Genomic DNA, 25,899 nt, shown 5'->3' with positions numbered 1-25,899 from the left:
GCCGGCGGGGCTTCTGGTAAGAGCACCGCTGACCCAGAGGCCCGTGAGGCATCTGCAGACCCAGCCTGAGCAAGCCCCAGACACCCTCTAACTGCCAAAACCGAACAGCTTCAGGTCCACTCCCCTTTCAGGAAGCACTGACAACTGTCACCACCCACAGGGATAGCCAGGACGCTTCGTTCTTAACTGCCAACCTTAGACTGACTGGCTATCCTTCCAGAGCACCCCAACTCCCCAGCCCCACCAACTCTACACTCTTCAAGCTACCTTGCTGGTTCAGAAGCTGGGGAGAGAGGTTTGTCCTCCGAGCAGTGGCACGCCCTGTGCTGCTGTTCCTCCTGCCCCGGGCACCCTCGGGGGCACAGTCTCTTTGAAGGAAAGCTGCAGGCTGTAGGTACTCAGCCGCCTCCAGCTTTACTTGGGCAAAGGGTACCCTGGGCTGCTGCTCTCGGGAGGTGCCCGACTGCCCGGCTAGAGCTGCAAAGCAAGGGACAGACTCCACTTTGGAAAAAGAGAACAGGGGAAGGCCATAAACAAAGACAGACTTGTAGTTTATTTTGTATTTTTTTAAATAAATACACTTTACATTAAAGAAAAAAAGGCCTTTGATTTGTAATTTCCACATTGGGGAGAAAGGGAAAAAGAAAAAACGATTTTTGAAAAACTCAATCACAAAGCAAAAATAGAGGGAGTGAACTTATATCCTAAGTTCCCTCAACTCCACAACAACCAATATCCACAACGACCTTGCTGTCCTCAGACCACTAAGGGGTGAAGTTTGGTATTGACTCAGTGAACAAGCAGCACCTTCCTCCCCACTCGGGCACAAAAGAAAACCTGACAGCGGCTGAGGCAACAGAACAGCTTAAAAAATCATATATTATATTTATAATAAAATATTCTCAATCCTTATCAATTTAAGAAACCACGATTTTCTTTCTCATTTAAATATGTAAAAACGCCTCTAGATTGTTCTTTAGACACCATTTTCTTCCATAGAAAATGAAGCGCAGGGACAAGAGACCTAGTGGATATAAGTTCATACCCTCGGTTATAAATGCCTGTTTTTTATTTATTTTTTTTTCAATTTTATAAAAAACTATTTCTTGTTCTTTAAGTAAAGAACATCATACAAAGAAAATATATTGTGAAATGACCCCGAGAAGTGTTTCCCCACTGAGGAAAGCTGCGCCCGTGCTCTGAGGGGAGAATGGGGCCTGACCCCTGCTGTCCCTTATTACGGTGGTTACTGTTCTTAGAAGGACCCTCAGATTTCAGGAAGACTCTCTAAACCAGAATCCTCTAATGCAGGGCATGTGGTTCCTTAAGAGACAGAAAGCCCTGGGAGAAGGGAGAGGAAGGAACTCTAAATTCATGACTCAGTTTCTCGCCTGCCAAGAATCTCTTCCACATGGTGATGGCTCCTCACTCATTCAGAGATAAGATGATGTCATCTTCCAAATCAGAGTTGTCAGAGCTGTCAGCTGAAAGGTAAGAAAAGGAAGAGACTAGATTATGCACTAGGCTTGTAGGAAGCTTTCAGAAAGGAAGCACCTGTACACATACACAATCATGCCTGAGCAAGGTTGACTGGCTTCCAGAAAAGCAAACATCAATTAACTCCTTGGAGCTGGGTCTGGGGAATAAACTTGTTGCCAGCAGTGGTCACCCCTGGGACTTCCTGCTCTTACCTTTCAGAAGGCCTTGATGTGGTGCACTCTGCTTCCTAGAGGTTCTTCTCTCTACCTGGGGAGCCCTAAGGGGGTCACGTGAGTCCCCTCTGCAGCTTCTCCCCATGTGCTTTGGCAACAGCAAGGGGGCAGAACGGGAGAGAAAAGTGAGCAAGGCTGGCCTGTGCCTAGAGATCTTGGAATTCCTTATTTCCTCAGAAAACCTAGGGACAAGTCAACCTGGGACTGACCCTTTGTGGATGCCGAGGTTCAGATCAGCTTACAGTGACACCAGGCCAGCAGGGAACAGTCAGAAGGTCCTGAAAGGCACTGTCTCCAAAACACAAGAGACCCTCTGGCTTGACCGCACTAACACTTCTGAAAAGATCCATCAAGGGGTAAAACTAGGCAGTAGCAAAAAGAACCCTCGAAATGAAATGGTTTCAACAAGGTCACAAGGAAGCAAGCAGATCCTAAGCTGGAGCCCTGCCAAGTGCCCAGAGGCTGTGGGTTCCCTTGGGAGGGACAGCTACTGGTTCCAAAGAGTGCCTTAAAAAACAACACAGGCAACAAAAGAGAATAAATAAATACCAAAAAAAGAAAAAAATAAAATAAAGAATCCCTTAGCTGCCCTTCCCAGATACCTGAGGGAGTCCAAGCTTAGGGAAGATGAGGAAGAACGCTGTCTCCTTTAGGAAGAAACTTAAGTGGGTAAAGAAAAACCGTGACTATCAGGAAGTCTGAAGGTTAGCAAAAGAGATGGTTAGAAAACAGTGCGCCTGCGTTTAAGAAGGTGCAAGCAGGACCTGATTGTACCAATGACAAGTGGGGGAAAGAGAAAGGAGAGATCAGAGAGCAAACAGCTACCATGGCTGAAGCAAAACAAGCTTCCTCGCACGCTCCAAGAGGAAGTGGCGACAGTCCTGTGTCCAGACGGACTTCCAGGAGTTCTCTGGAGCTCGTGCTACCTGGGAGTCGGCAGTGCCTCTCCGGCCTGCTGGAGAGCTGTCTGACCGTCAGCAATGTGATTTTCCAGACCAGGAGTTCTAGATTTCTTTCCGGTGGTCATGTGGCATATTCTCTCTACTCTCATTTTTAGATATAATTGAGGGGAGAGGGCCAAAGCATCACTCTGACACGTGCCTTGTACTATGGTCTTCAGCCCTTTCTCATCCTCGCTGTGTTGAAGAGACTCAGTCCCAGATCTCGGTCAGGGTGTGAAGGGCTTACATAAACAGCTCCAGCTCCCCACTCGCACCCCTGTTGCTCTCCAACACAGGTTTTGTGTAGGGAGGCAAAACAGTCGACTAGAATAGAGAAACAAAGACCAGAGTCAAGGTGTTTCTTTTTCCAGGACTGGGGTTCTGCATCTCTGGGACCAAGGGATGCCCAGACTTAACTTGGGGACAAACAGATATGACATTCTCTAGTCTTGGTAACTTTAGTAAAATCCTCTAAGGCTCCATAACCCCAAAGGCTAAGAGGCAACGTTGTATGCACATAACCCCTAGTCCCCACCCGCAGGAAGAAAGCCTTCATGAGCAGTGGAGGAGTGAGTACCGCAGGGCTCTCTCCCTTCCCTCTCTACTTCTGTCTAGCAAATACAGAGAAAGCGAGGGAGGAAGAAAACTGGCCGCTAGGAATAGTGAGTTCCCTAAGCAGTCACCAGGCCTCAGCTCTAAAAGATCATTAGGAGGTGATGCATGTGCAAACCCAGAGTCCAGGGCATGCTTCTCCTCCTCTGTTTCAAACTCTGCTGTCTGCATCGAGCAGAGCAGCAGCACAGAAATGCACAGTGCAGACGCTACACTACATAGCACCACACAGTTCTGAATCCCAAGCAGAAATATACTTAAGCTGCTATATATGGCGACATTTCCACATCACAAAACTCCCACTAAGGTAAATTAACATTCTCTGGGCCTTGGAGCGATGTTGAGCTTGCAAGAACGAGGCCCCAAGACTGATGATGTCAGCATCCTGTAAGCCAGAGAATGCTCTGATCCTCTTCCCACTGTATCTCTGTCAAGTACATAAAAAATATTTAAAAATAAGGTAACTGTCAGAATTAAAGTTTCCCAGATTACTTGTTTGGCTAGAAAGGAACCGCTTAAACGTTAATGTCAAAGGGGGCAGTGATTTTACAGGCCAAACACAAGTTCAGTGACTTTATGTTCAAATTAACAGTGAAAAGATTAAAGTGACACCCACTCATGCTACGGCTACCCCCACCAGTGGGACTGGCCCTTAACTGCTCCCCCAGCCGACCTCAGTGCTTGTGACTGACGGGAGAGGGAACCCGTCCCCACAGTTGCTAGCAGCTGAGGCAAGTAAAACCCAGTGGAACTAGCCCTTTAGTCCACCAGTACTTGTACCCAGGCTGAGGACTAGCAGAGTGGAGCAATAAGGACTAACGTGAAAGCTCCCAGCTTTGATCCCCAGTGCCACCCAAGCAGTGTTCTGATAGTATTAAAAATAATAACAGTGGTAAGCGCATGCGTCCTTTTCGCCTCCCTCTGACCTGACTCTGACCATGGGTAAGGATAGAGGATAAAGTAAGCCTCCACTGAATCAATCACCGTGACCTCCAAGTATGGAGAAAATGGAAGGTGAGAGAACTAGGACACAGGGCAGGGACAAGGCACTCCCACCTGCTAGGACTTAGAGCACCATGAAAATAGAACTCTGGCAATGCCATCTAGAAGGAAGCTACGCTAAGGAGACAGCATAAGGGAGTCGGGCTGTAGCGCAGCGGGTTAAGCGCAGGTGGTGCAAAGCACAAGGACCAGCATAAGGATCCCGGTTCGAACCCCGGCTCCCCACCTGCAGGGGAGTCGCTTCACAGGCGGGGAAGCAGGTCTGCAGGTGTCTATCTTTCTCTCCCCCTCTCTGTCTTCCCCTCCTCTCTCCATTTCTCTCTGTCCTATCCAACAATGACAACAACAATAATAACTACAACAATAAAACAACAAGGGCAACAAGAGGGAATAAATAAATAAAATAAACATAAAAAAAAAAAAAAGGAGACAGCATAATGGCTATGGAAAAAACTCTCTCATGGGAGTCGGGGTTACGCGCACGTGGCGCAAAGCGCAAGGACCGGCATAAGGCTCCCAGTTCGAGCCCCTGGCTCCCCACCTGCAGGGGAGTCGCTTCACAGGCGGTGAAGCAGGTCTGCAGGTGTCTTTCTCCTCTCTCCATTTCTCTCTGTCCTATCTAACAACGATGACAATAATAACTACAACAATAAAACAACAAGGGCAACAAAAGGGAATAAATATGAGTATCTAAAAAAAATGTCTTTCATGCCTGAGGCACCAAAAGCCCCAGGTTCAATCCCCTGTACCACAACAAAACAGAGCAAAGCAATGCCCTGGAGGAGGGGGGACAAAGGAAAGAAAAGAGAAAGGAATAAATAAGTAATTAAATAGAGAAAGACAGAACACCTATAAAGCAACACTGAGTGTTAGAAGCACGGCTAAAATTTATCTCCAAATGCAGCCCAGGAGGCGATGTAGCAGATGAAGCTTTGAATTCTCAAGCATAAGAGTTTGGTGGTGCGCTAGTTCACTCTCACTAATAAAACTCAAAACTATCTGAGGAAAAAAAAAAAAAAGTTTGCCCAAAAATGAGTTCCGGGCCCAGGAAGGCAGCTCAGTGATACACACCCACCTCACATGCACGTGACTCTGAGTTCCATCTCCAGCACCACAAGGGAGCAGCAACGAGAGATGGAGCAATGCTTTGTTCTCTTTCTCTCTTTCATTCTAAAAATAGAAAACAGTTGGGCTGGAGAGGGAGCTCAGTGGTAATGTACATGCATCAGACTAAGTTCAAGCTCCAAAACCCTCACCAGGTACGGAAAGTGCAGCCCATTTCAAACCCTTATGCCACAGGGAGGTGTCATAACACCAGGGGAAGCTCCAGTGCTGTGTTTTCTTTTCCTCTCTACTTGGATGAGGGGCAGTGGAGGGATGGTTGGGGGGAGAGGGGGGTCCGGCCAATTAAAAAAGGGGGAAATTTAGGTGGGGGAGAATAAGTAAAGCATAAAAAGCCCAAGAGCAACTGCACAGGCATAAGGTCCCAACTCTGCAAAGACAAAATGAGTCCAGGCAACCGGGGGGAGGCGGTACGCAAGGCAGGGGGGGGAGAGAGAGAGAGAGAGAGAGAGAGAGAGAGAGAGAGAGGGAGAAAGTGAGTGTGTGTGTGTGTGTGTGTGTGTGTGTGTGTGTAGCATGACTTATTTTCTGTTTTCTTATGCAAAAATGTGTCATGCCTTTTCTGGCAAGCCAATATATGTTTATATACTGCCACCCACCTTTCCAAGGACTGAGTCTCCTAGCACTCAATGCCAACGATCATTTAAAAAAATGTTATGAAGAGGCTTGGCATTGGTTGGGCCTAGGCCATCACAACATGGCAGCCACATGTAATTACTGTGCGCCTGAAATCTGGACAGGAAAATGAGTCACTCAGTTTAGTTAATTAAGAGGTTAATAGCCCCATGTAGTTATAGCAGCTACCATATTAGACATCATCGCTGCCAAAGTTGCGAGAATGCTGACCAGGTCAACCACACGAACGGTGACTGGGCAGCACAAGGACACTCCCCAGCCGGGCAGGGCAGCACCAGGCAGCAGCAGGACCACAGCGAGCAGAGTCTGCCGGCAGTGACACGTGTGAGTGGCGCTGCTGAACGTCCTCCAGAGCATGCAGGGCGCGGCTGCAGAGCTAGCAGAGGCTTTTAGGACTAGTGGGTCGCACAGCAGGCGGTTTATTCAGGATTCACTAGCACAGAGAGCTTGACTTCAATGACTTGTCCTACTGAGAATACTAGAAAAACTGGATCTTGTTTTTTCATAAACGGAGGAGGAGGAGGAGGAGAAAGAGGAACGAAACAGCAGTCAGAGAGAAACCTTTGTCCCTGGCCTGTAAGAGGCACTAGGAAAAGCAGACAGCAGGAAAGGGCTCCTCCACAAGAGGACGTTTATTTCTTTATAACTTTAGAAAGGAGCAGGTACAACACCCCAGATTAGCTCTTTCTGGTGACTTGAGCTCTGCTCCTTGAGAAGAATCACTTTGTCTTCCATTCTAAAGCCAATCCTTGAAAACAGGGGTTGACAAACTATGGCCCTTGGGCCAAATAAGCCCACCATCTATTTTTGTAAATATGTTTTATTAGAACACAGCCAAGGCCACTAAATTTACATCCATCTCTGCTTTTGCAGAGTTCAGTAACTGCAACAGAGACCGTGTGGCCCACAAAGCATAAAATATTTACTGTCTGGCCTTTACAGAAAAAGTTTGTCAACCTCTGTTTTAAAGATAAGAGATAACAGACATTTGGTTACACAGTCTGATGGGAGAGCAGAGAATGAGAGACGTCAAACTGCTTGAGGCCAGAGTGGCGACTCTACAGTTATGAGGTACAAAACCCTGTTGAGATTTGCCCTCTGGGCTGGGCTGGCACAGAAAAGGGACTCTTCCCTCCGTGCCAAGGCTCAGCCTCGTCGCCGGCCCTAGACTTACTGTCCCCCAGGATCAGTTCCACTTCCTCGTCTGCATCAGAGTCTTCGTCATCCCCGTCCTCTCCCTCCTCTAGAAGGTTTGCTAGCTCCTCGTCAGAGGGAGAAAAGTCATTGTCCCCATCCTCCCCTGCGTTCTCGTTGTTGTCGTCCTCCTCCAACTCTGCCTCTAGCAGCTGGTCAGTGTCAAGCTCATCCAGGTCATCTGTGTCGTCATCATCTTCATCATCATCTTCTTCCTCTTGTTCTTCTTCTTCCTGGTAAGAGAGCACAAGACCCATAGAACACATGCCAAGGCCTGGTCCACGGGGGCTACTTTCCCTAAGGTCAGGGGCAGAAACTATCAGCACAGAACGGTAACCTGGGTGATTTTCAAAGGGCAATCAGCCGTGCCAGGGACAGAACTCAGAAACTCATGCTTGAGAGACAGACACTTTTTTCACTGCACCACCTCTCAGACCACCGACAGTATTTAAATAAACAATAATTTGATATGCACTTTGGACTGGATAATTTTATCAGACAACAGCTGTCCATTCAGGTTTCTAAGTTTATTTAGCTGAAGTAAAAAGGCAAATTCAAAGGTACTGTTAACAGGTGTCTGCACTGACAGCAGTCATACCCGAAACACTTGACACGACCTAAGAGCAGGTATCCAAGCTAGAACAGCATTTTGAATAGCAAATAACTCATATGAAAATAAAGTCTCCACTTTTAAATTCAGGTGAAGCACACAAAAGAAAGCTGAGTTAAAAAAAAAAAAAACCAGCAAGTTATAGGGCAGGGCAGTGGTGCCTCCAGCCAGGTGCCCATAGGCCATGCCCGAGGGCCATTCACACATCCACCAGGTAGAGAGGGAGGCAGTGCTGCAGGTGTCACTCCTTCTCTCCCCAGCTCCCATTTCCTCTCAATTTCTCTCTGTCCCTATCCAAAAAAAAAGTGGAGGGGCTGCGTGGTGGTGCACCTGGTTGAGCGCACATGTTACAATGCACAAAGACCCATGTTCAAGCCCCTGGTCCCCCACCTGCAGAAGAAAGCTTCACAAGTGGGGAAGCAGGGCTGCAAGTGTCTCTCTCCCTCTCTACCTCCCCCTCCTCTCTCAGTTTCTGTCTCCCTCCCCTCTCAATTTCTGACTGTCTCTATCCAATAAATAAACTTCCATTAAAAAAAAAAAGTGGGTTTCTAGTGCAGGCAGAGCCGTGATAAGCGTGGTGACAACTGAAAAAGCCACCACCAAATGGGCAGGAGGAGGTGGAGGCGGTCGCGGGATGCCTGATGGCGCAGACAGCAAGCACAGTGCAGGACTGTGGCAAAGTCTAGGCTGACGAGGAAATAGCTGAACCAAGGTGAAAAAGGAAACTTATTTAAGTAAACACGGCTTCAGTCCACTAAAATACCTTCATTTCAAAAATCAAAGTGCCAAATGTATGTATTCAAATGAGTCAGAAGAGAGGGAGTTGAAGTCCTCAGTTCCACTTGCAGCCAAACCCAAAAAGAGAAAATCTCGGAGTGACTCACACAAAGAAGGAAGCTTCACTACTCTCTCTCTCTCTCTCCGGACTTTCTCACTCTCTAACGATCTGTCTCTATGGGGGGATGGCGGATGGTAAGTGTTCAGACCAAGAGGTGATATACCCGCGAGTGTGCACAAGCTGCCATGCCTCCTGTCTCTATTAGAAGGAGAGAAAAAAACAACAACAACTAAGTTTTGCTATTTAAAATTTTCTATTAGATCTTAAGTATGAACTGCTTGTGAAGACCACTAATGGAGGAGACACACCTAACGGCACACCCGTGTTACAATGTGCAAGGACCCAGTCCAAGTTCCTGCCAGGGTAGGTTTCATGATTTTAGTGGTAAACAGTGCAGCAGGTATATCTCTGTCTTTCCTGAGAAAGAAACAGACATCACTCTGGTACATGTACTGCTGGGGATCCACTGCACGACCTCCCGGGCTACCCTTCCCTCTGTCTCAATCCTCAAATACATAGATAGATAAAGAAATCCTCGGGGCCAGGCGGTGGCGCACTTGGTTAAGCGTACACACTACAGTGCGCAAGAACCCGGGTTCAAGCCCCTGGTCCCCACCTGCAGGGGGAAAGCTTCAGGAGTGGTGAAGTGGGACTGCAGGTGTCTCTCTGTCTCTCTCCATCTCTATCTCCCCTTCCCCTCAATTTATCTCTGTATCTATCTAATGAAAATAAAATATTAAAAAAAAAAAAAAAAATCCTCTACTACAGAAAGGAAAGCTTAAAAGCTGAGACCATGTCTAAAATGAGACCAGGTACCTACATTACATTCTAATTCTCAAAGCATCAGAAATCTTTATGTATAAATTCTATTACTCTGAAAACACTGTGAAACTTAGAAAGTAAAATTAGAATTGTATAAAGGTTAAGTCATTTCTATGATCCATCTCAACAGAATGAATTCCCTAATTTTTATTAAAAATGGGAATACAGGGGCTGTTTATCTTGAAGTCAGATAACTGGTCCCAAAGGATGAGCTCAAGGAAATCTCTAAAGCAAAATCAGAGATTGCTAATCTGCAAATTAACCTATAAGTGGAATGCACAGGATTACCAAATACAGGTTAAAGTTTTATAAAAACAAACAACCTGCTTTCTTCTGAGGTCAGTCATCAAGGACACATGAGAAGCCTTCAGAATCTGACACAGGCAGCAACTGCTAATTTTTTTCCTTTTCTTTTTTAAACCAGAGCACTGCTCAGCTCTGGCTTACGGTGGTGCGGGGGGCTGAACCTGGGACTTTGGAGCCTCAGACATGAGAGTCTCTGCACAACCATTATGCTACCTACCCCTGCCCAACAGCTAATCTTTATATAACCTCTATAAAGTAGTTTTCAGTAGAAAGGAATCTCAAAGACCACTAACCTGATCCTCCTCTTCGTCTTCATCCTCTGCCAGACGCTGCCTGCCCACTTCATACAGCCTGCACACTGTGTCCATGTTCAGAGCATCCATGCTGCCTTGGTTCTGAAACAGAACATCCAGTCCGCAAGGAGCAGTTAATCTGCAGAAGGCTCACATCTCCACCTTAGCGCTAACTGACACCAATGCATCTTGACCCTAAAATCTACACTAAAAGCTCTCAACATCTCAAGTTCTTAAACTGACTTTGAAAATGCTTCACCTATGATGAGAGGGGAAGAAGATGAGAAGACTTGGGCACAACAGAGACCACTATCCTTAGAGCAAATCTAGCATACTCTCCGAGGAGAAATCCAGACTCCTCCAGCAGGATGACAGTGAGCTCAGGACAGCAAGAACAAGAACTCTCCATGCAGCTCTTTGTATTTCTCTTACACTGTATACTACCCATACCCTCCTATCAATAATCTACCACAAGGAATGCATCAACTTTAGAACAAAATGTCTGCACTGTACCCTGAGAATTATCCTAGAAGCTCAGGGGAAGGAGGAGAGAGATTCCTCCTAGTTCACTTTACCTCAATAACAGCAAGATAGCAATCTTTGGTGTCTGTGCACAGGTCAAAGATGTTCCGTTTCACATCAATAGTTGCTGGAAAACAAAATAATTATAAGATTCAGAACTGGATTAATGCTGTTACTTAATATTTTTCCTCAGGGGCCAGGCGCTCGAGTACCTGGTAGGAAGCACGAGTTACAATATTCAGGACCTTGGTTAAAGCCCCAGGTCCCCCCTGCAGGTAAGAAGCCTCACAAGTGCTAAAGACTACTGATTGCAAAGCGTTCTCGCTCGCTTGCTCTTCCTCTCAAGTTATATCTCTGTTCAAAATAAGTTTACTTTCCTTTAAAGAAATTCAAACATTAAAATGGAACCTGAAGATGCAGCCAATGTCTCCCCAATCACACTTGCCTATAGGTTTGTAGTCGGTCGCATTGAATGTTCGGAAGGATGATCCAAAGGGACTTTTCATCCTTTCTTCCATTAAGTCATCTTCATCGTCTGCCTGCAACATAGCTGAACGGGAGGGAACGAGACAGAGTAATATCAAGACTCGAAACAGCTCAAGTGCAGAAAGTGTTCGTGGGCCATAGAGCGCAGTCACCCCCCACAGCATCTACTCAGCTGCTGGCAAAGGGTCCTCTTAGATGCCAACTGTTGTGGCAAACAGTATTCTCAACCTCTGACCTCACTCCCAGCAAGTGTTACAGCTAAAGCATAAGACAGCAACTATAAAGGTCTCTGTGCATGACAACGCACATGACAAACCATGATAGGAGATTTCATCCCATACAACCTTCCCAATGAAAAGTCAGTAGGTTTTTATCCTAAATCAACATTATCTTCATCTTCTCTTTTGCCACCATTCATGCCATCACTTTAAAATGCTTTCCAATTCGCAACTGAGAAGCAGTTCCAAAAAGATTAACAAATTAAGTGAGGGAAGAACGAGGAATAACTAAAATGAAAATAAAGGTCTATTACCTCCGTACATCACTGTCCCAGTGTGGTTGAATACCACGCGACACTGGTCCAGAGCAGGCACTGTGTGTAAAAGGTGGAAGGTCCGAAGGTCCCACTGGGAAGGGGTGGTCAAGGGAAACTATATGCACACTGAGCTTCTTCTCTGGCTTCATGGGGGGAATTCTAAAACATCACTTTTTATTCCTGCTAAGTACTGATGGTTTAGAAATCACTGAAATCAAGTTAAAACAAAAGCCCACAGAATGAGTACTTTTGGAAAACAGCTCCCAAAATTTCCAACAGTAACCTTAGTTTGGTTTCTGGTTTGTTGTTTTTGCTTTTTCAGTCATCACTAAGTCTCCACTGCTCCAGGATAACTTGTTCAGATAGATAGACTGACAGACAGACAGACAGAGGCAGAGAACTTTAAAAGACACTGGGCAGGGATAGGTAGCATAATGGTTATGCAAAGAGACCCTCAAGCCTGAAGCTCCAAAGTTTCAGGTTCAATCCCCCGCGCCACCATAAGCCAGAGCTGAGCAGTGCTCTGGTGTTTCTCTGTTCAAGTTTTATTTATTTTTTAACCAGAGCACTTCTCGGCTCTGGTTTATGGTGGTGCAGGGGATTGAACCTGAGACTTTGGAGCCTCAGGCATGAGAGTGTGTTTGCATAACCATTATGTTATCTCCCCCTGCCCTGGTGTTTCTCTCTCTCCCTCTCTCTCCACCCCCCCATCTTTTTCAAAAATAAAATAAATAATTTTAAAAAAGAGTTTTGAAAGAGACAATACTGAAGCTTCCTCCAGTGTAGTGGGGACTGAGCTCAAACCTGGGTCTCACACACGGCAAGACAGCACGCTATCCAAGTGAGCTGTTTTACCAGGCCCCTGAGGTTATCTTTGTTTACATGGACATCACACAAGACCCCTTCCTCTCAACAGAGGCATCACTTCATTTCACTATTCTATCTAGCAATTGATTCGCATCAATCAAAAGAAAAACTATTGAAATATAGGTAAAAGTCGATTACATACATGGAGAAGCAGGAAGTAGGAATTTAGTCACTCTTTCCAACACAAAGATACACCAGTGAAACAGAAGGAAGAGAAAATACTAGTGAAAGTCATTAATAATTACCAGCAACTACAAGGGCTCATTAGAGAGTCATTAACACCTCAAGCCAAAGGTGAAGCACCAGATAGGTTGCTCCCTGTGTGGGTTCTTTAACTAGCTACTGACAGAAATGTTACTCATGTCACCAACTAGATAATAAGTGGGACGAAAGACGTGGTGTGAAGGATACAATCTCAGTATTAATGATGACCTCTAGTCCATTGGGATGGAAAACACCACTGATGTTCATGTTGAACTTGTCAAACTTGTGGATGGCCTGTGCAGAGCGGACATCCCAGAGGACGCCATCATTTAAGACAAGGTCATCTGTAGGGTTGAAGGTGGCACAGTTCCGTTTGTAGTTGTTGGCAAGATCTGGGTTAAACAGAGTCAACAGCTTGCTGCCAGTCTGAATATCATAGATCTTTAGAGAAGAAGGGGTAGGAGAGAAAAATTAGACCAATCTATTCATTGAAAATTTCAAAGAAGAGCTGTGTAAAATCTCTCTCTAATGCTTTCCAAGCCCCATCAAATTACAAATACTAATACTGTAAAACAACTAAAAAGGACATCCGTACCCCCCCAAGCAAAGGTTATAGAGCCTGGTTCCCATTCAAGGTTTTTTTGTTTTGTTTTGTTTTCTTATCTTTTTTTAAAAAAAGCCTTATTCTCACATGAGGAAAAGAGACTGAAATCAGGCTATGAAATACGAAAGCCTTATAGCACCCTGGGAAGTTATACAACAGATAAAGCACTGAAATCTCAATCGTGAAGTCCCGAGTTCAATCCCTAGCACCGTATACGCCAGGGTGATGCTCTGGCTTTCCCTTTCTCCTCTTCTCTAATAAATAGCTTTTAAAAAGAAGAGACAATCTCCTTCTTCTCCTCGCCTTTTCAAAAAACAAAATGATTCTGAAATTCAAACAGAGAAGTTCTCCACTATGGGTCAGCTAGTAGTTACCTACAGGATATTTGTTAAGGGTTACCTTTTGGATAAAGGCATAACAAAATACTTTTTTTCCTTAAAAATCACATCATGTATGTGTCCCAACTCTTACCTCGAGTCAACAACCTTTTATAATAAAACAGAACAAAACAATGGTGATAGACTTAACAGTTTAGTCCTACAATACTCAAGTCCTAAAGTCAATAATGTGCACTCTATAGAAACTAGCTTTCCCCCAACAGTTTAAAGACAAAGTATACTTTCAATTGTTACGGGGAAATTTCTTTTCCTTTAATATAAACAAGAAAAACTATCACATGCCTGAAGCACCTACAGTCCCAGGCTCAATCACCAGCATGACTAAGGTAGAACTGAGCCGCGCTCTGTAAAAAAAAAAAAAAAATCCAATCCCCATCTGCAAGGATACTTCATAGCTGTGAAACAGATCTGCAGGTCTATCTCTTTCTCCACCTCAATTTCACCCACCTCTATCAATTTCTATCTGTCCTAGTAAAAAAAAAAAAAAAAAAAAAGTAGAAAGGGGGAGTCAAGCAATAGCGCAGCAGGTTAAGTGCATGTGGCGCAAAGCGCAAGGACCAGCATAAAGATCCCGGTTCGAGCCCCCGGCTCCCCACATGCAGGGGAGTTGCTTCACAGACGGTGAAGCAGGTCTGCAGGTGTCTGTCTGTCTCTCCCACTCTCTGTCTTCCCCTCCTCTCTCCATTTCTCTCTGTCCTATCCAATGATGACATATAACTACAAATAAAAAAAAAAACAAACCATAAAACAACAAGGGCAACAAAAGGAAATAAATATTTTTTTAAAAAGTAGAAAAGAAGAAAAAAAAAGTTAAAAAAGGCCACCAGCAGTGGTGGGTTCATAGTGCCAGCACCAAGCCCTGTGACACCTGCCCCTCGTTGCAATAAAAGGGGAAAAAAAAGTGAATAGTATGAAAATGAAGGAAATCGTTCTTGGCTTTATAACATTACTACAAAACCCCAGTGAGATTGAATTTGACCACTGAGTATAATTATGTAGTAAAGTATTACTAGTACAGACATGCTATGAATCTTAGGGAGAAATGTCATGACCTTTAAATGATTCAAAAAACATACACACAAAGATCATCTGGGGAAATAATAAGAGGATGAATCCTAGGCATATGTACTACTGTTTAACATTTTTATGTGATTTAGCATTTCCAAATATTCAGAAGAAACCTTCCCATTATCATCTCATACACCCACCACCACCCAACCTCAGCGACTGCTCCTATTTCTTTTTCAGAAAAACACTTAGTATCTCTACTTCTCTTACGAATTCACTCTAATCAGATTTTTTTTCTTAGTATTTTTTTTTTTAACAAAGCAAAACCTGCACTGGGTTTGGTGTATTGCACCAAAGTAAAGGACTCTGGGGCTGGAGGTGGAGGGGAAGGGGAGCCAGTCCTGAGATGCACGATGGTGGAGGGCCTAGGTGGGTAGTTAGAATGTCTTGAAGAAAACTGAGAAATTGTACACATATACCAACAACTGTATTTACAGTTAACTTAATAAAATTTACATTTTATATATACATTTTATTATTATATACATTACATATATATATACATATACATATATATACATATATATACATATATATATTATTATTATATATACATTTTATTATTTTATATACATTTTATTTATATTTACATTAACTTAATAAAAACATTTTCATGTAAAGAATGAGGGGGAAATTATGCATTAACGAGAGGGGGGAAAATAAGAAGAAAAAGAAAATGAAGAAGCAGAAATCATGCTAGGACATGTGCTGCCCTGCAGGGACTGAACTCAGGGACCTTGTTCTTGAAAGTCCAATGCTACCAGCTGTGCCACCTCTCCAGGACTGCTCTGATCAGATTTTCCCTCTACTACTCAGAACTGACTTGTGATATGATCAACTGTGGTCTCTCATTGCTAAATCAAAGGTCACCTAGAAGCAGCACAGGCCTTAACATGCCTAGAGCCCTGGGTTCAAACTCTTGTTCCAGCAGGAAAGCACCAGGGACAGCACCAAGGGAACTCCATGGATGGTAAAGCAGTGATTGGTATACCTCCCTTACTCTCCCAAAGAAATAGAGGATCAAATCGGGGCAGGGCTGCCTGAGGCAAGACACAACGGCTACAGCTTTGGTTCTGAAAGCACAGGACCCCAAATTCAGTCCCTGTTATGACAATGTGCCAGAGTGATGTGCCATCTCCCCTCTCTGATGCTAGTAAGTTTAAAATGTTTTTAATTGGCCTAAGGCAGTGGCTCAACGGCATCACACATGTGAAGACCACTGGTCCTTCACTAACACTGCATATAAAAGGGTCCCTCAACTGCCCAACTCACCACCAGTTTCTGCCAGTTGATGGATCTTTCCTCACAGCAGTCTTACTTTGTCTTCTACAGCTCACTTGCTGCTATCTCCTGTGGTGTTGCATAACATCCTATTTGCCTCTTTCCCAAATTCTCTTGGCCACCTCTACATGTGGCATGTGCCAGGACTTGACGCCCACACTTCTCTAGTCTCCTTGATCATCTCATTCAGGGTAACGGCTCTAAATGCTATCAGCAGGTTCAGTTCCCTGCACCACCATAAACCACAGCTGAGCCATGCTCCAGTAAAAATAAAGAAAAAGAAAACGCCCCTCTCCCCCCTGCACAGAAAAGAGTATTATTAAAAAGGTCAAAATCAGTACCTGCTAAGATACTCCAGGATATGCAGCCCGACCAGTCTGAGCTCTTATCTTCTCCCCTCTCCCCTCCGAGGTCTTAGACCACTACCCCACATACTCCATAAAGCCTACACTTCTCTTTACCAGAACACTCCTCAGCTCTGGTTTGTGGTGGTGTAGGGGATTGAACCTGGGGCTCTGGAGTTTCAGGCATGAGAGTCTCTCTAAATAACCATTATACTATCTACCCCCACTCGGGGCTGGGTAGTGGCTCACCTGGTTGAGCGCACATGTCACAATGAGCAAGGACCCAGGTTCAAGCCCCCACCTGCAGGGAGAAAGCTTTGCAAGTGGTGAAGCAGGGCTGCAGGTATCTCTCTCCCTCTCTATCTTCCCCCATTCTCTCAATTTCTGGCTATCTTATTCAATAAATAAAGATAATTTTTTAAAAAAGGAAATAAAACTAAATAAAAATAAAAGCCCTGCTCAAGCCCACACTCTGCCCCCCCCCCCCTTTATTCTAGACAGAGAGGAGGGACATCACAGCACAGCTCCACTGCTCACGAAGCTTCCCATTTACATGGTGAGCCCCATGTGGTGGTCAGGGGCTTGAACCCAGGTTCCCACACATGGTAAAGGGTACACTATACCAGCTGACCTATCTCCTCACATCAAATCCCCACTTTCTTCAAGACACTGCGTGAGCAGCACCCAACCAGTGACACCACCACCATGAACCCTACCTCTCTTTTTCCTACCCTGCTCTCCTCACTGTGGGACCACTTACTGCCTCACATACCATGTATCTGCTGCTGCTCCTACGTTCTTCTGTTTTGTGTTTTGGTTATGACCCGGGCCTCAGCCCTCTGGGCTGGCCTTTTTCTTTCCAGACAGGGAAAGAAGCCGGGGTGGAGTAGGGAGTGAGGGGAGAGAAATAACAGCACCCTGGCGTCCTTCAAAGCGGTGGGGGCTGAGCTCAAATCTGAGCTGTGCACAAGGCAAAGCATCTCACTATCCAGGTGATTTCTTCTTGATGGGAACTCCACCAAGGCTCCCCAAACACAGAGCTTTATCTCATCAAAGACTGAAGTGTTGGAGAGTACTTGCCGGCTAACACCATCTTTCTCGGGTTATAGGACTGAATTTATGTTCTGTCCTTTCACTTGTTTCCTATAGCTTTTCTAGATTCTGACTGGAAAGAGTATCACTGAGCAGTTTCTAACTGCCCACACTGGTTCATTAGACTGTGATGTTGAAAAGTGGGTGCTAAAGTACTTACATGGGCAATGTCTCCTTTTGTGCCTATGACTCGATCCTGAGAGTGCTTACTAAATTCTACATAATGATCTTCTGTGAAGGAATGCCTATGGAAAACAAGAGAAATACTGATAAGGCATTCGTCAGGGCAGATGCTCAACCACCTGAAAATCAAGGTAACCATCAAGACTTTGTTTGACCCTACATAGTCACTGGAGTTATTTTTCATTTTTAGCTCACAAACAAAATGTTATATATTTAATAATAAAAGAAAATTCCCTACACCATCTGTTTTGTTCAGGCAGATCCAAAGCAATTAACAGGAATTACTTGGTTAAGGAAATGTCTAATGCAGCATATGTGCCATTAAATATGCCCTAGCAAACAGCGCAACTGTCATAGGAAGATAAGAAACCACACGGATGTCCCAATTGGGATTAGTGAAGCGTATGTAATGGGAATGCATATACCTGGTAAAAACATCCAAGGTTTAAGAAAAACAAAAATCTAATCAGACATTAAGCCACATAAGAAAAGGAAAAACGGGAGTCGGGCGGTAGTGCAGCGGGTTAAGGACCGGCGTAAGGATCCCGGTTTGAACCCCGGCTCCCCACCTGCAGGGGAGTCGCTTCACAGGTGGTGAAGCAGGTCTGCAGGTGTCTGTCTTTCTCTCCACCTCTCTGTCTTCCCCTCTTCTCTCGATTTCTCTCTGTCCTATCCAACAACAAGGGCAACAAAAGGAAATATTAAAAAAAAAAAAAAAAAAAAAAAAAAGGAAAGGAAAAGCAAACAATCACCCAGGATTTCTTTTTTTCACCAGACTTCAAATCTAAGAATCAAGACAAAGGGGGTACAGATGATAAAACTGAAAGTAGGTTGTAAAACAGATACATACTTCATATCAAATACTGATTTCATTCCCCAAAGTGCAGACAGAGGCTGGCTCCACGTTGCAGATGTTAACAGCAAAGACCCATCCTAAACAGGGAGGCCCAAAGAGAGGAAGCATGGTTTATCAAGTGCAGAAGTCATCATTTCTTGAGTCAGAGCACTGCTCCATTCTAGCTTGTGGTGTAGTGGGCAGTGCTAAAGACTAAGCCTGGGATCTCCAGTGTCAACAGGCAGGAAAGTCTGTTATAAAGACCACTGTGGGGGCCAGGCGGTGGAACAACGGAATATTACTCAGATATTAAGAATAATGAATTCAGGGAGTCGGGTGGTAGCGCAGCTGGTTAAGCGCAGGTGGCAGGTGGTACAAAGTGCCAGGTTTGACCCCCCGGCTCCCGCCCCCCCGCAGAGGAGTCGCTTCACAGGCGGTGAAGCAGGTCTGCAGGTGTCTATCTTTCTCTCCCCCTCTGTTTTCCCTTCCTCTCTCAGTTTCTCTCTGTCCTATCCAACAACAATAACAATAACAATCAGAATAACAACGATAAAACAACAAGGGCAGCAAAAGGGGGAAAATAGCCTCCAGGAGCAGTGGATTGTGGTGCAGGCACTGAGCCCCAGCGATAACCCTGGAGGCAAAATAAATAAATTAAATTGAATGGTTAAAAAATAAAGACTATTATAAACAACAAGGGCAACAAAAGGGAAAAAATAATTTAAAAAAATACACTATTAGCATATATACATGAACAAGGTTTTTTACTTTGTTTTTTGTTGAGTGCCGAGAGCAGTGATCTGGCAGATGGATGCCACAGTAAACAGGGGCCTTCTCCATGCTAGTCTGTGCTCACTTTCGCCAAGAATCTCTTTTAAAAGGTTCTCACAAAGAAAGTCCACTAAAGGGCGACCTCTTTATATTTATCTATCTATCTTTTTGCCTCCAGGGGTTATTGCTGGGGCCTGAACTCGAATCCAGTACTCCTAGAGGCCATTTTTCCCTTTTGTTGCCCTTGTTGTTTATGGTTGTTGTTACTGCTGTCATTGTTGTTGAATAGGACAGAGAGAAATCTGGAGAAGGGAAGACGGGGGGGGGGGGGAGAAAGATAAGACACCTGCAGACCTATTTCACCACTTGTGAAGCGACCCCCTGCAGCTGGGGAGCCAGGGGCTCACACTGGGATCCTCATGCCAGTCCTGTGCTTTGTGCCATGTGCACTTAAACCGCTGTGCTATCGCCCGACCCCCATGGGCAAGCTCTTTAAAACACTCTTAACAGTTACGAAACTTTGTACATGCTTGAGGCACACAAAGAGGGGATGGGTTGTTGGTGGTAAAATCATCTCTTCTCTCTCTCTCACACACACACACACACACACACACACACACACACACACACACTCAGTTCTTATGTAATGGTAAGCCTACTTCAAGCGCCAGAGAGTAAGTAAGTGGTTTTGGTTTTGAAGTCCATATGGTTTCTTACCAATTACTCAACTCTGGCACTATAGCACAGGAACAGTCACCCATGTAACATAAACATATAAGTATGGCTATATCCCAATAAAATTTCACATACAAATGTAGACATTCAGCCAAACCACAGGCCCATACTTCACCAACCATCTTGGGAGAATAACAGAACTATCTAAGAAGAACCTTTACCCTGGAAGGTTCAAGGTGTGTGATGGCTGAGTTGTGACAGTTATAGCTCGCCTCCTCTTGTCCACTAAACACATTGTAGAGCTTCAACTGCCCCGTGCAAGTGCCAAGCATCAAGAATCGCTCCCGTGCAGAGAATGCACAGCAGGTGAAGCCACTCTCATCTTCATTAGCTTCCCGAAACACTGAAATGGGACGAAACCTAATAAGCAGAGAGAAAATCAGAGACAAAGAATGTGTGGAACCTGCAAAAAGAAAACTTTGCAAAGAAAAGAGCATTTATGCTTCAAACAGCTTTTTTGCAAACCTAGAGAAAAACGTCCTCTACTTACAGACTTAGTAACAAAAATTCCCATGTTAAAGTCTATGAGAGCACATAGGAAGTGACACAGTGAATAAAGTGAACTCTCATGCACGAGATCCCAAGTTCTCTGGCATCATAAGTGCCACAGTAATGCTCTAGTCCTCCCTCTCTCTAGATAAATAAATAAATCTTATAAAAATAAACAAAGCAAAGCAAAATCTTTGAGGGGGGCAGCGGTGGTGTAGCAGGTTAATCACGCATAGTAAGAAAATCTTTGGGGTCCCACAATGTTTTACGTAAAGGCATAATAGTCATGCAAACAGATTCCCACGCCTGAGGTTCTGGGATTCCAGGTTCAGTTGCCCACATCACTATAAGCCAGAGCTGAGCAGTGCTCTGGTAAATAAATAAATAAAATAAAAAGTAGATGAAAAATCTTTTATGGAAGACCTGTAAAATATAAGAATGGGAGACAGTTTGAACAAAAAAAAAGTTTACAGTCCTAACTAAGGAGAGTGTGTTGCTTGAGTTCTAGAAAAAGGACTAGCTGTAACAAAAAACGAGAGGATCATATCACATTGTCAACAATCATACAAGAACCCATGGAAGGAAATTGAAAAATAAATAAATAAAACATGGCTAACAAAAGGGAGTACAGACACACTGGGCATGTTGGCAAACTGACCATCACTGGCACCTGAGGTCAACAAATGGCTTTCTGGACTAACCTGTGCATGCTCACACTGACCAACAACCATTCTGACTTAAAGAGAAGAATCACTCTGATTCCCAGGAAGTGAGGTGGCCTCTCCTTACCTGCTAAAAATAAGGTGCCTATCAAAGCATCCGCCATCCACCCCTCCATACTTTGGAAACGATGCCCTGCGAGTTAGCCTGGAGGTAAAGTTTATTGGTGCTTGCCTCCTCTGTTTTGGCTCAGGACACTGATGAGGAGTAAAGAGAGAGAAAGGTGGACACGTGGCAACTGGGTTCTTGCAGCGAGCATGCTGTTCTCGAAGATATTCTGTGATAATACTGTCCAGCGTTGGCGGGGAAGGAAGATGCCTGTCCAACTGCTTTTTTATGGCTGGGCTTTGGCTATAAGCACCATGGTCCGACTTCTGTCGCAACACTCTGATTTTCCTGCCATTGCAAGGTGATGGCCTCTCTCTGATAAAACTGATCCTACCAATCAAAGGAGAATTGCCTGCATAAGATGGGCCAGGCAGAGCTAGTGAATTCTGGGGGGGACGGGGTTGAGGATGGGCAGTGGGGGCAGAAGGGGCAGAGGTCCCCACAGCAGTATGACTGCCCAGTCGAGTTGCAATACCATTGGCAATCCGAGGGGTTCGGGGAAGAGAGACAGGAGAAGCAGCAGCAGTAACTGGGGTGAAGGCAGAAGAATGGGAGGCAGCAGTCATGGGCAGGTCAGCTTCTTTTGTCAAGACAGTTGCTGTCTCCCCAAGCCCTTTAGAAATGAGATGGTTTCGAATCAGCAAAAGCAGCTCTTTCTCAGGGAAGGAGATTCTTGACTGGGCAACAACATCTGCTTTCTGTAGCCTTGCCAAGGATACATCAGTGCCAATGAGAAGTGGCTTTCCAGACACCCGTTCAATGAGCTCAGCTGCGTACTTGCAGAACTTGACATGGTCACTGCGCTTGTCCTGTAGCACAGGCTCCTTCATCAGCTGCTGAATCTGGCAGCTGCTGAAAAGTGGCAGTTTGCTGATGATTTGCCTGACAGTGCTGCTACGGGAGAGGCCCACAAGGGCCTTACACGCCAGAGCCCGGATCTGGTCTGCATCTGTGATGGGCATCTTGATGGACAGTAAAGAAAGCAGCACCTTGATACCATTGTTGGACTGAACCACATTCCACATCTTGGCCAGGGTGTGCTCGCTGCTTTTGGGAGCCTGAGGCAACTTTCTCCGAGGAGTTCCAGAGATAAATTTGCCAATGCTGGAAATTCGGTTATCCGGGCCACACACACAATTGATGATAATCTGAAGTGCTGACTTCTGAATCTCAGCATCATGGATAAAGAACTCACCCTCAGCCACTCCCAAAATAATGCTGATACCTATTGAGGGGGAAAAACTTTATTTATTGTTCTTCATACAGCTTCTGACCAACTTGAACAGTTGCCCTAGAGTGAAAACCTATGTATTTTGTTCCCCTTGAAAGAAAACTATCATACTTTACCCCTACATACTAGGAATTGTTTGCATCAAACATCGTTCTGATATAGTGTATCTTTAGAAAACACTGTCTCATAGCTATTTTTAACAAAGGAATAATATTAATATAATGTGAAAGTTACTGATGCTTGTGTGCAATTTTCCTACACAAAGGGAACAAGAGTGACAGAAACAAATTAAAACCTGTACCAGGAAAGAAAAAGTCTCAAATTCGATGCTACAGTGATACAATTAACTCTTACATGTAGGCAGTTAAAAAGAAGTGGTTATGTGCTCTAGGGGATAGCACAGTAGATACTCTCAGGCATGAGGTCTCAAGTTCGATCCCTGATAGTGCAAATATCAGAGTGGTGTTCTAGTTCTCATTCTCCCCCTTTCTCCTCTGTCTACTAAATATATATATATATATATATATATATATATATATATATATATATATATATATATTTTTTTTTTTTTTTTTTAAGTTGTTGTGCCTTAAGATGTTCTCCTTAGAATGAGCACCTCTGCACCAACAGTAACACTACTTTCTTCCATGCTTACCCTAGCAGCAGTCCTTTTCTGCACTTCCCTTAGTAAGGTACTTTCAAACAAAAAACATTTTGGTCCTGTGTGACAGCTTCTACCCATTCTAAGATGCTTATCAATTACTGGTTTTATTAGGGATATGATTATAAAACTGCCTAAGTATTTCACTATTTACCCAACACCATTTTCCCAAAAACCAGATGCCTAGTGTAACATCATCCAAGGTTTTCTAGAATGCAGTGTAACACTACAACAGAAGTGTACCATTCAGGAAACCAGAGTTTAACAACAACTCCATTAAGTGAAATTATAATGGCACAACTTAGAAGATACAGGCAAGGTCCCTACCTTTTACTACTTTCTGCTCTAATACTGAAAATTTAAGTCAGGTAAATAACCATGACCAGAACAACAAAGGGAAACAAATCCAGACCAAGAACAAAAATAACAAAGTACAACCTACCTACAGTGGAGACAGTAGAGCCAGCTTCATCCAGCACATCCACTGATTCTGCCAACTGGAGCTGGATCTTGGGTACGACAGTGAGGATGGCCAGGACATCCAAAGCGAAACGCACAGTGTCATTCCTAGACGGGAAGAAGAATTAAGTCAGGAAAAACCTGGATTTGGTCATAAGAAATAACAGTTATGGACAGAGGGTAGATAGCATAATGGTTATGCAAAGAGACTCATGTCTGAGGCTCCAATCCCCCACACCACCATAAGCCAGAGCTAAGCAGTGCTCTGATATTAAAAAAAAACAAAAAACAAAAAACTTCCTAATTCTATTAGCTATCCTTTCCTGCACCTAATCCTGCTCTACTGGTTTCCCCCCTGGTTTTTTTTAACTAACTTGGAAAAATCATATGAAAAAAAAATAGTTATATGTCAAAATAAGATACACATGACAAGACACTTAAAAGACCAAGTACCAAAGAATACTGGATTCTAGTCTCAAGACAGGACTTTAACCCACCTGTAATTTCTCTGAAGAAAGGTAACTAAACATTGTACAATATTTACAATCACCAACACCACAAATATAAATAAGTACTCTCTGGACTAAACAATTATGCATATTGGTTTCTCAGATTCAGATTCTAAATTTCAGTTCAGTCCAGCAACTGTGTACTGTACATCACGTAGAAACCAACATTAACTTTAGCCAAAAGCTACATCTGACTTCATCTGGAAGCTCTCCTGGTCCCACCTTGCATAATAGGTCTTCCAATTGCAGGCTATAGAGATGAGCTGCAGCAACAACTGGACACAAGAAAGTTTGAGGAAGACTTCAGCTGGCTCCCAGTACAGTTGTGCCGGGCCATATTCTATCAAAAATTCCATCATCTCCACAATCTGCTCATGAGTATACGAGCATGCCTGTAAGGAGGAAACACTGTCAAAGAACTCCGTCATCTGAACTGCTACCGTCTCGTTAGCTCACCTGCCACAGGGCTTAATAAGAAAGCGATGTAACAACAGCTTTCAAACTCCACAATTCCTGTTCCAATTGTCTACATAGGAAATGATGAATATGTTTAATATTTTATGTCACTTGTGACTAAGTTCACAGTACATTGTTAAATGCCCGACTGGTTGGTGCATACATTTCACAGCTTGAGACGGAAGCACCAAATAATTGGTTCCTTATAATTTATAAATTTTTAAACATGCAGATTCTAATTTTCACCCAAAGGTAAGTTCAAAAAAGTTTCTGACACATCCCATCAAAAAAGAAATCCTAGGGGCAGTAGATAGCATGTTTATGCAAAGAGACTCTCATGCCTGAGGCTCCAAAGTTGCAGGTTTGATCCCCTGCACCACCATAAACATGCATTTAAAAATAAATAAATCCCAGTAGAAGGTGGCAGGATAGTTAGCGAAGAAAGAAAGAAAGAAAGGAAGAAAGAAAGAAAGAAGAAAACCCTTTTTACATACTTTAATTCGTCTTTTATTTCTAGTATCCCCTTCCCCTCTCGTGAAATAGCAACTTAACTGAAAGTAAATCCTTGAATTTATTTCTACTACACCAGTTTTCAAGTACTGTGCCTCGGCGGAAGGAAGAGCTAACCCAGCCGCATTCATCCTGTATAGATTTCACTAATCTCAATGTGAGTTTTAGGCCCAAGATTCTGCAAAAAGAGTTAACAACTTTCCCTTTGATGACAAGTTTCTTACCTTATACGGTGGTTGAGGATGGACAAGAATGCCGCCCTCAGTCCTCTGAAGTGACTGCTTGACTTGTTCCAACTTAATGGCCAAGTGGGCCTCAAAGTACTTGCGTAAGGCCATGCAGGTATGTTTCCCAGTTTGGCGACTAGCAAATATTTCATCATCACTCAGAAGCGCACCCTGGTCTTCCAAATTTAAAATCTCCAAAGTACTGATCTATTAAAAAAGCAACAAAAGAATGGGACAGAAGGGAGAAATGAGAAGTAAAGAGAGCAAAAAGATTGCAGTAATTTTATATTTAAACATGAAAATGTCAAAGTGACTCTATAAAATGTGATAATAACTTTATAAAAGAAAAATATTACACCCATATTAAATAAATCACTTAACGGGAGTCGGGCTGTAGTGCAGCGGGTTAAGCACATGTGGCGCAAAGCACAAGGACCGGCGTAAGGACCCCGGTTCGAGCCCAGGCTCCCCACCTGCAGGGGAGTCGCTTCACAAGCGGTGAGGCAGGTCTCAGGT

The 25,899-nt window shown here is 44.1% G+C and overlaps 1 protein-coding gene across 6 annotated transcripts in view; it reads right to left on the bottom strand.

The window, feature by feature from the left end:
* Nucleotides 1-532: 532 nt before the first annotated feature.
* The window catches only part of DCAF1 (DDB1 and CUL4 associated factor 1), a 79,734-nt gene continuing 54,367 nt past the window's right edge, over nt 533-25,899 (bottom strand). For 4 of the 6 annotated variants that reach the window (XM_060204586.1, XM_060204588.1, XM_060204584.1 and 1 more), the window contains 13 exons: nt 25,381-25,590; nt 24,413-24,582; nt 23,665-23,789; nt 21,292-22,555; nt 20,175-20,373; nt 18,523-18,605; nt 17,650-17,734; nt 12,910-13,143; nt 11,629-11,722; nt 11,056-11,160; nt 10,664-10,737; nt 10,089-10,190; nt 6,429-7,452 (listed from right to left, as the gene is read on the bottom strand). In XM_060204586.1, the coding sequence (XP_060060569.1) occupies nt 7,090-7,452; nt 10,089-10,190; nt 10,664-10,737; nt 11,056-11,160; nt 11,629-11,722; nt 12,910-13,143; nt 17,650-17,734; nt 18,523-18,605; nt 20,175-20,373; nt 21,292-22,555; nt 23,665-23,789; nt 24,413-24,582; nt 25,381-25,590 (3,108 nt within the window). In that variant the 3' untranslated portion in view covers nt 6,429-7,089. Of the gene's footprint in view, nt 1,485-5,342; nt 5,438-6,428; nt 7,453-10,088; nt 10,191-10,663; nt 10,738-11,055; nt 11,161-11,628; nt 11,723-12,909; nt 13,144-17,649; nt 17,735-18,522; nt 18,606-20,174; nt 20,374-21,291; nt 22,556-23,664; nt 23,790-24,412; nt 24,583-25,380; nt 25,591-25,899 lie in introns of those variants that run through there. The other 2 variants (XR_009553236.1, XM_060204587.1) reach the window with 2 other exon arrangements.

This window comes from Erinaceus europaeus, chromosome 12 (genome assembly GCF_950295315.1).
Source record: "Erinaceus europaeus chromosome 12, mEriEur2.1, whole genome shotgun sequence".
Classification (NCBI taxonomy): Eukaryota; Metazoa; Chordata; class Mammalia; order Eulipotyphla; family Erinaceidae; genus Erinaceus; species Erinaceus europaeus.
Note: the sequence above shows the minus strand (reverse complement) of the source record. Positions and strands in the feature narration are given on the sequence as shown.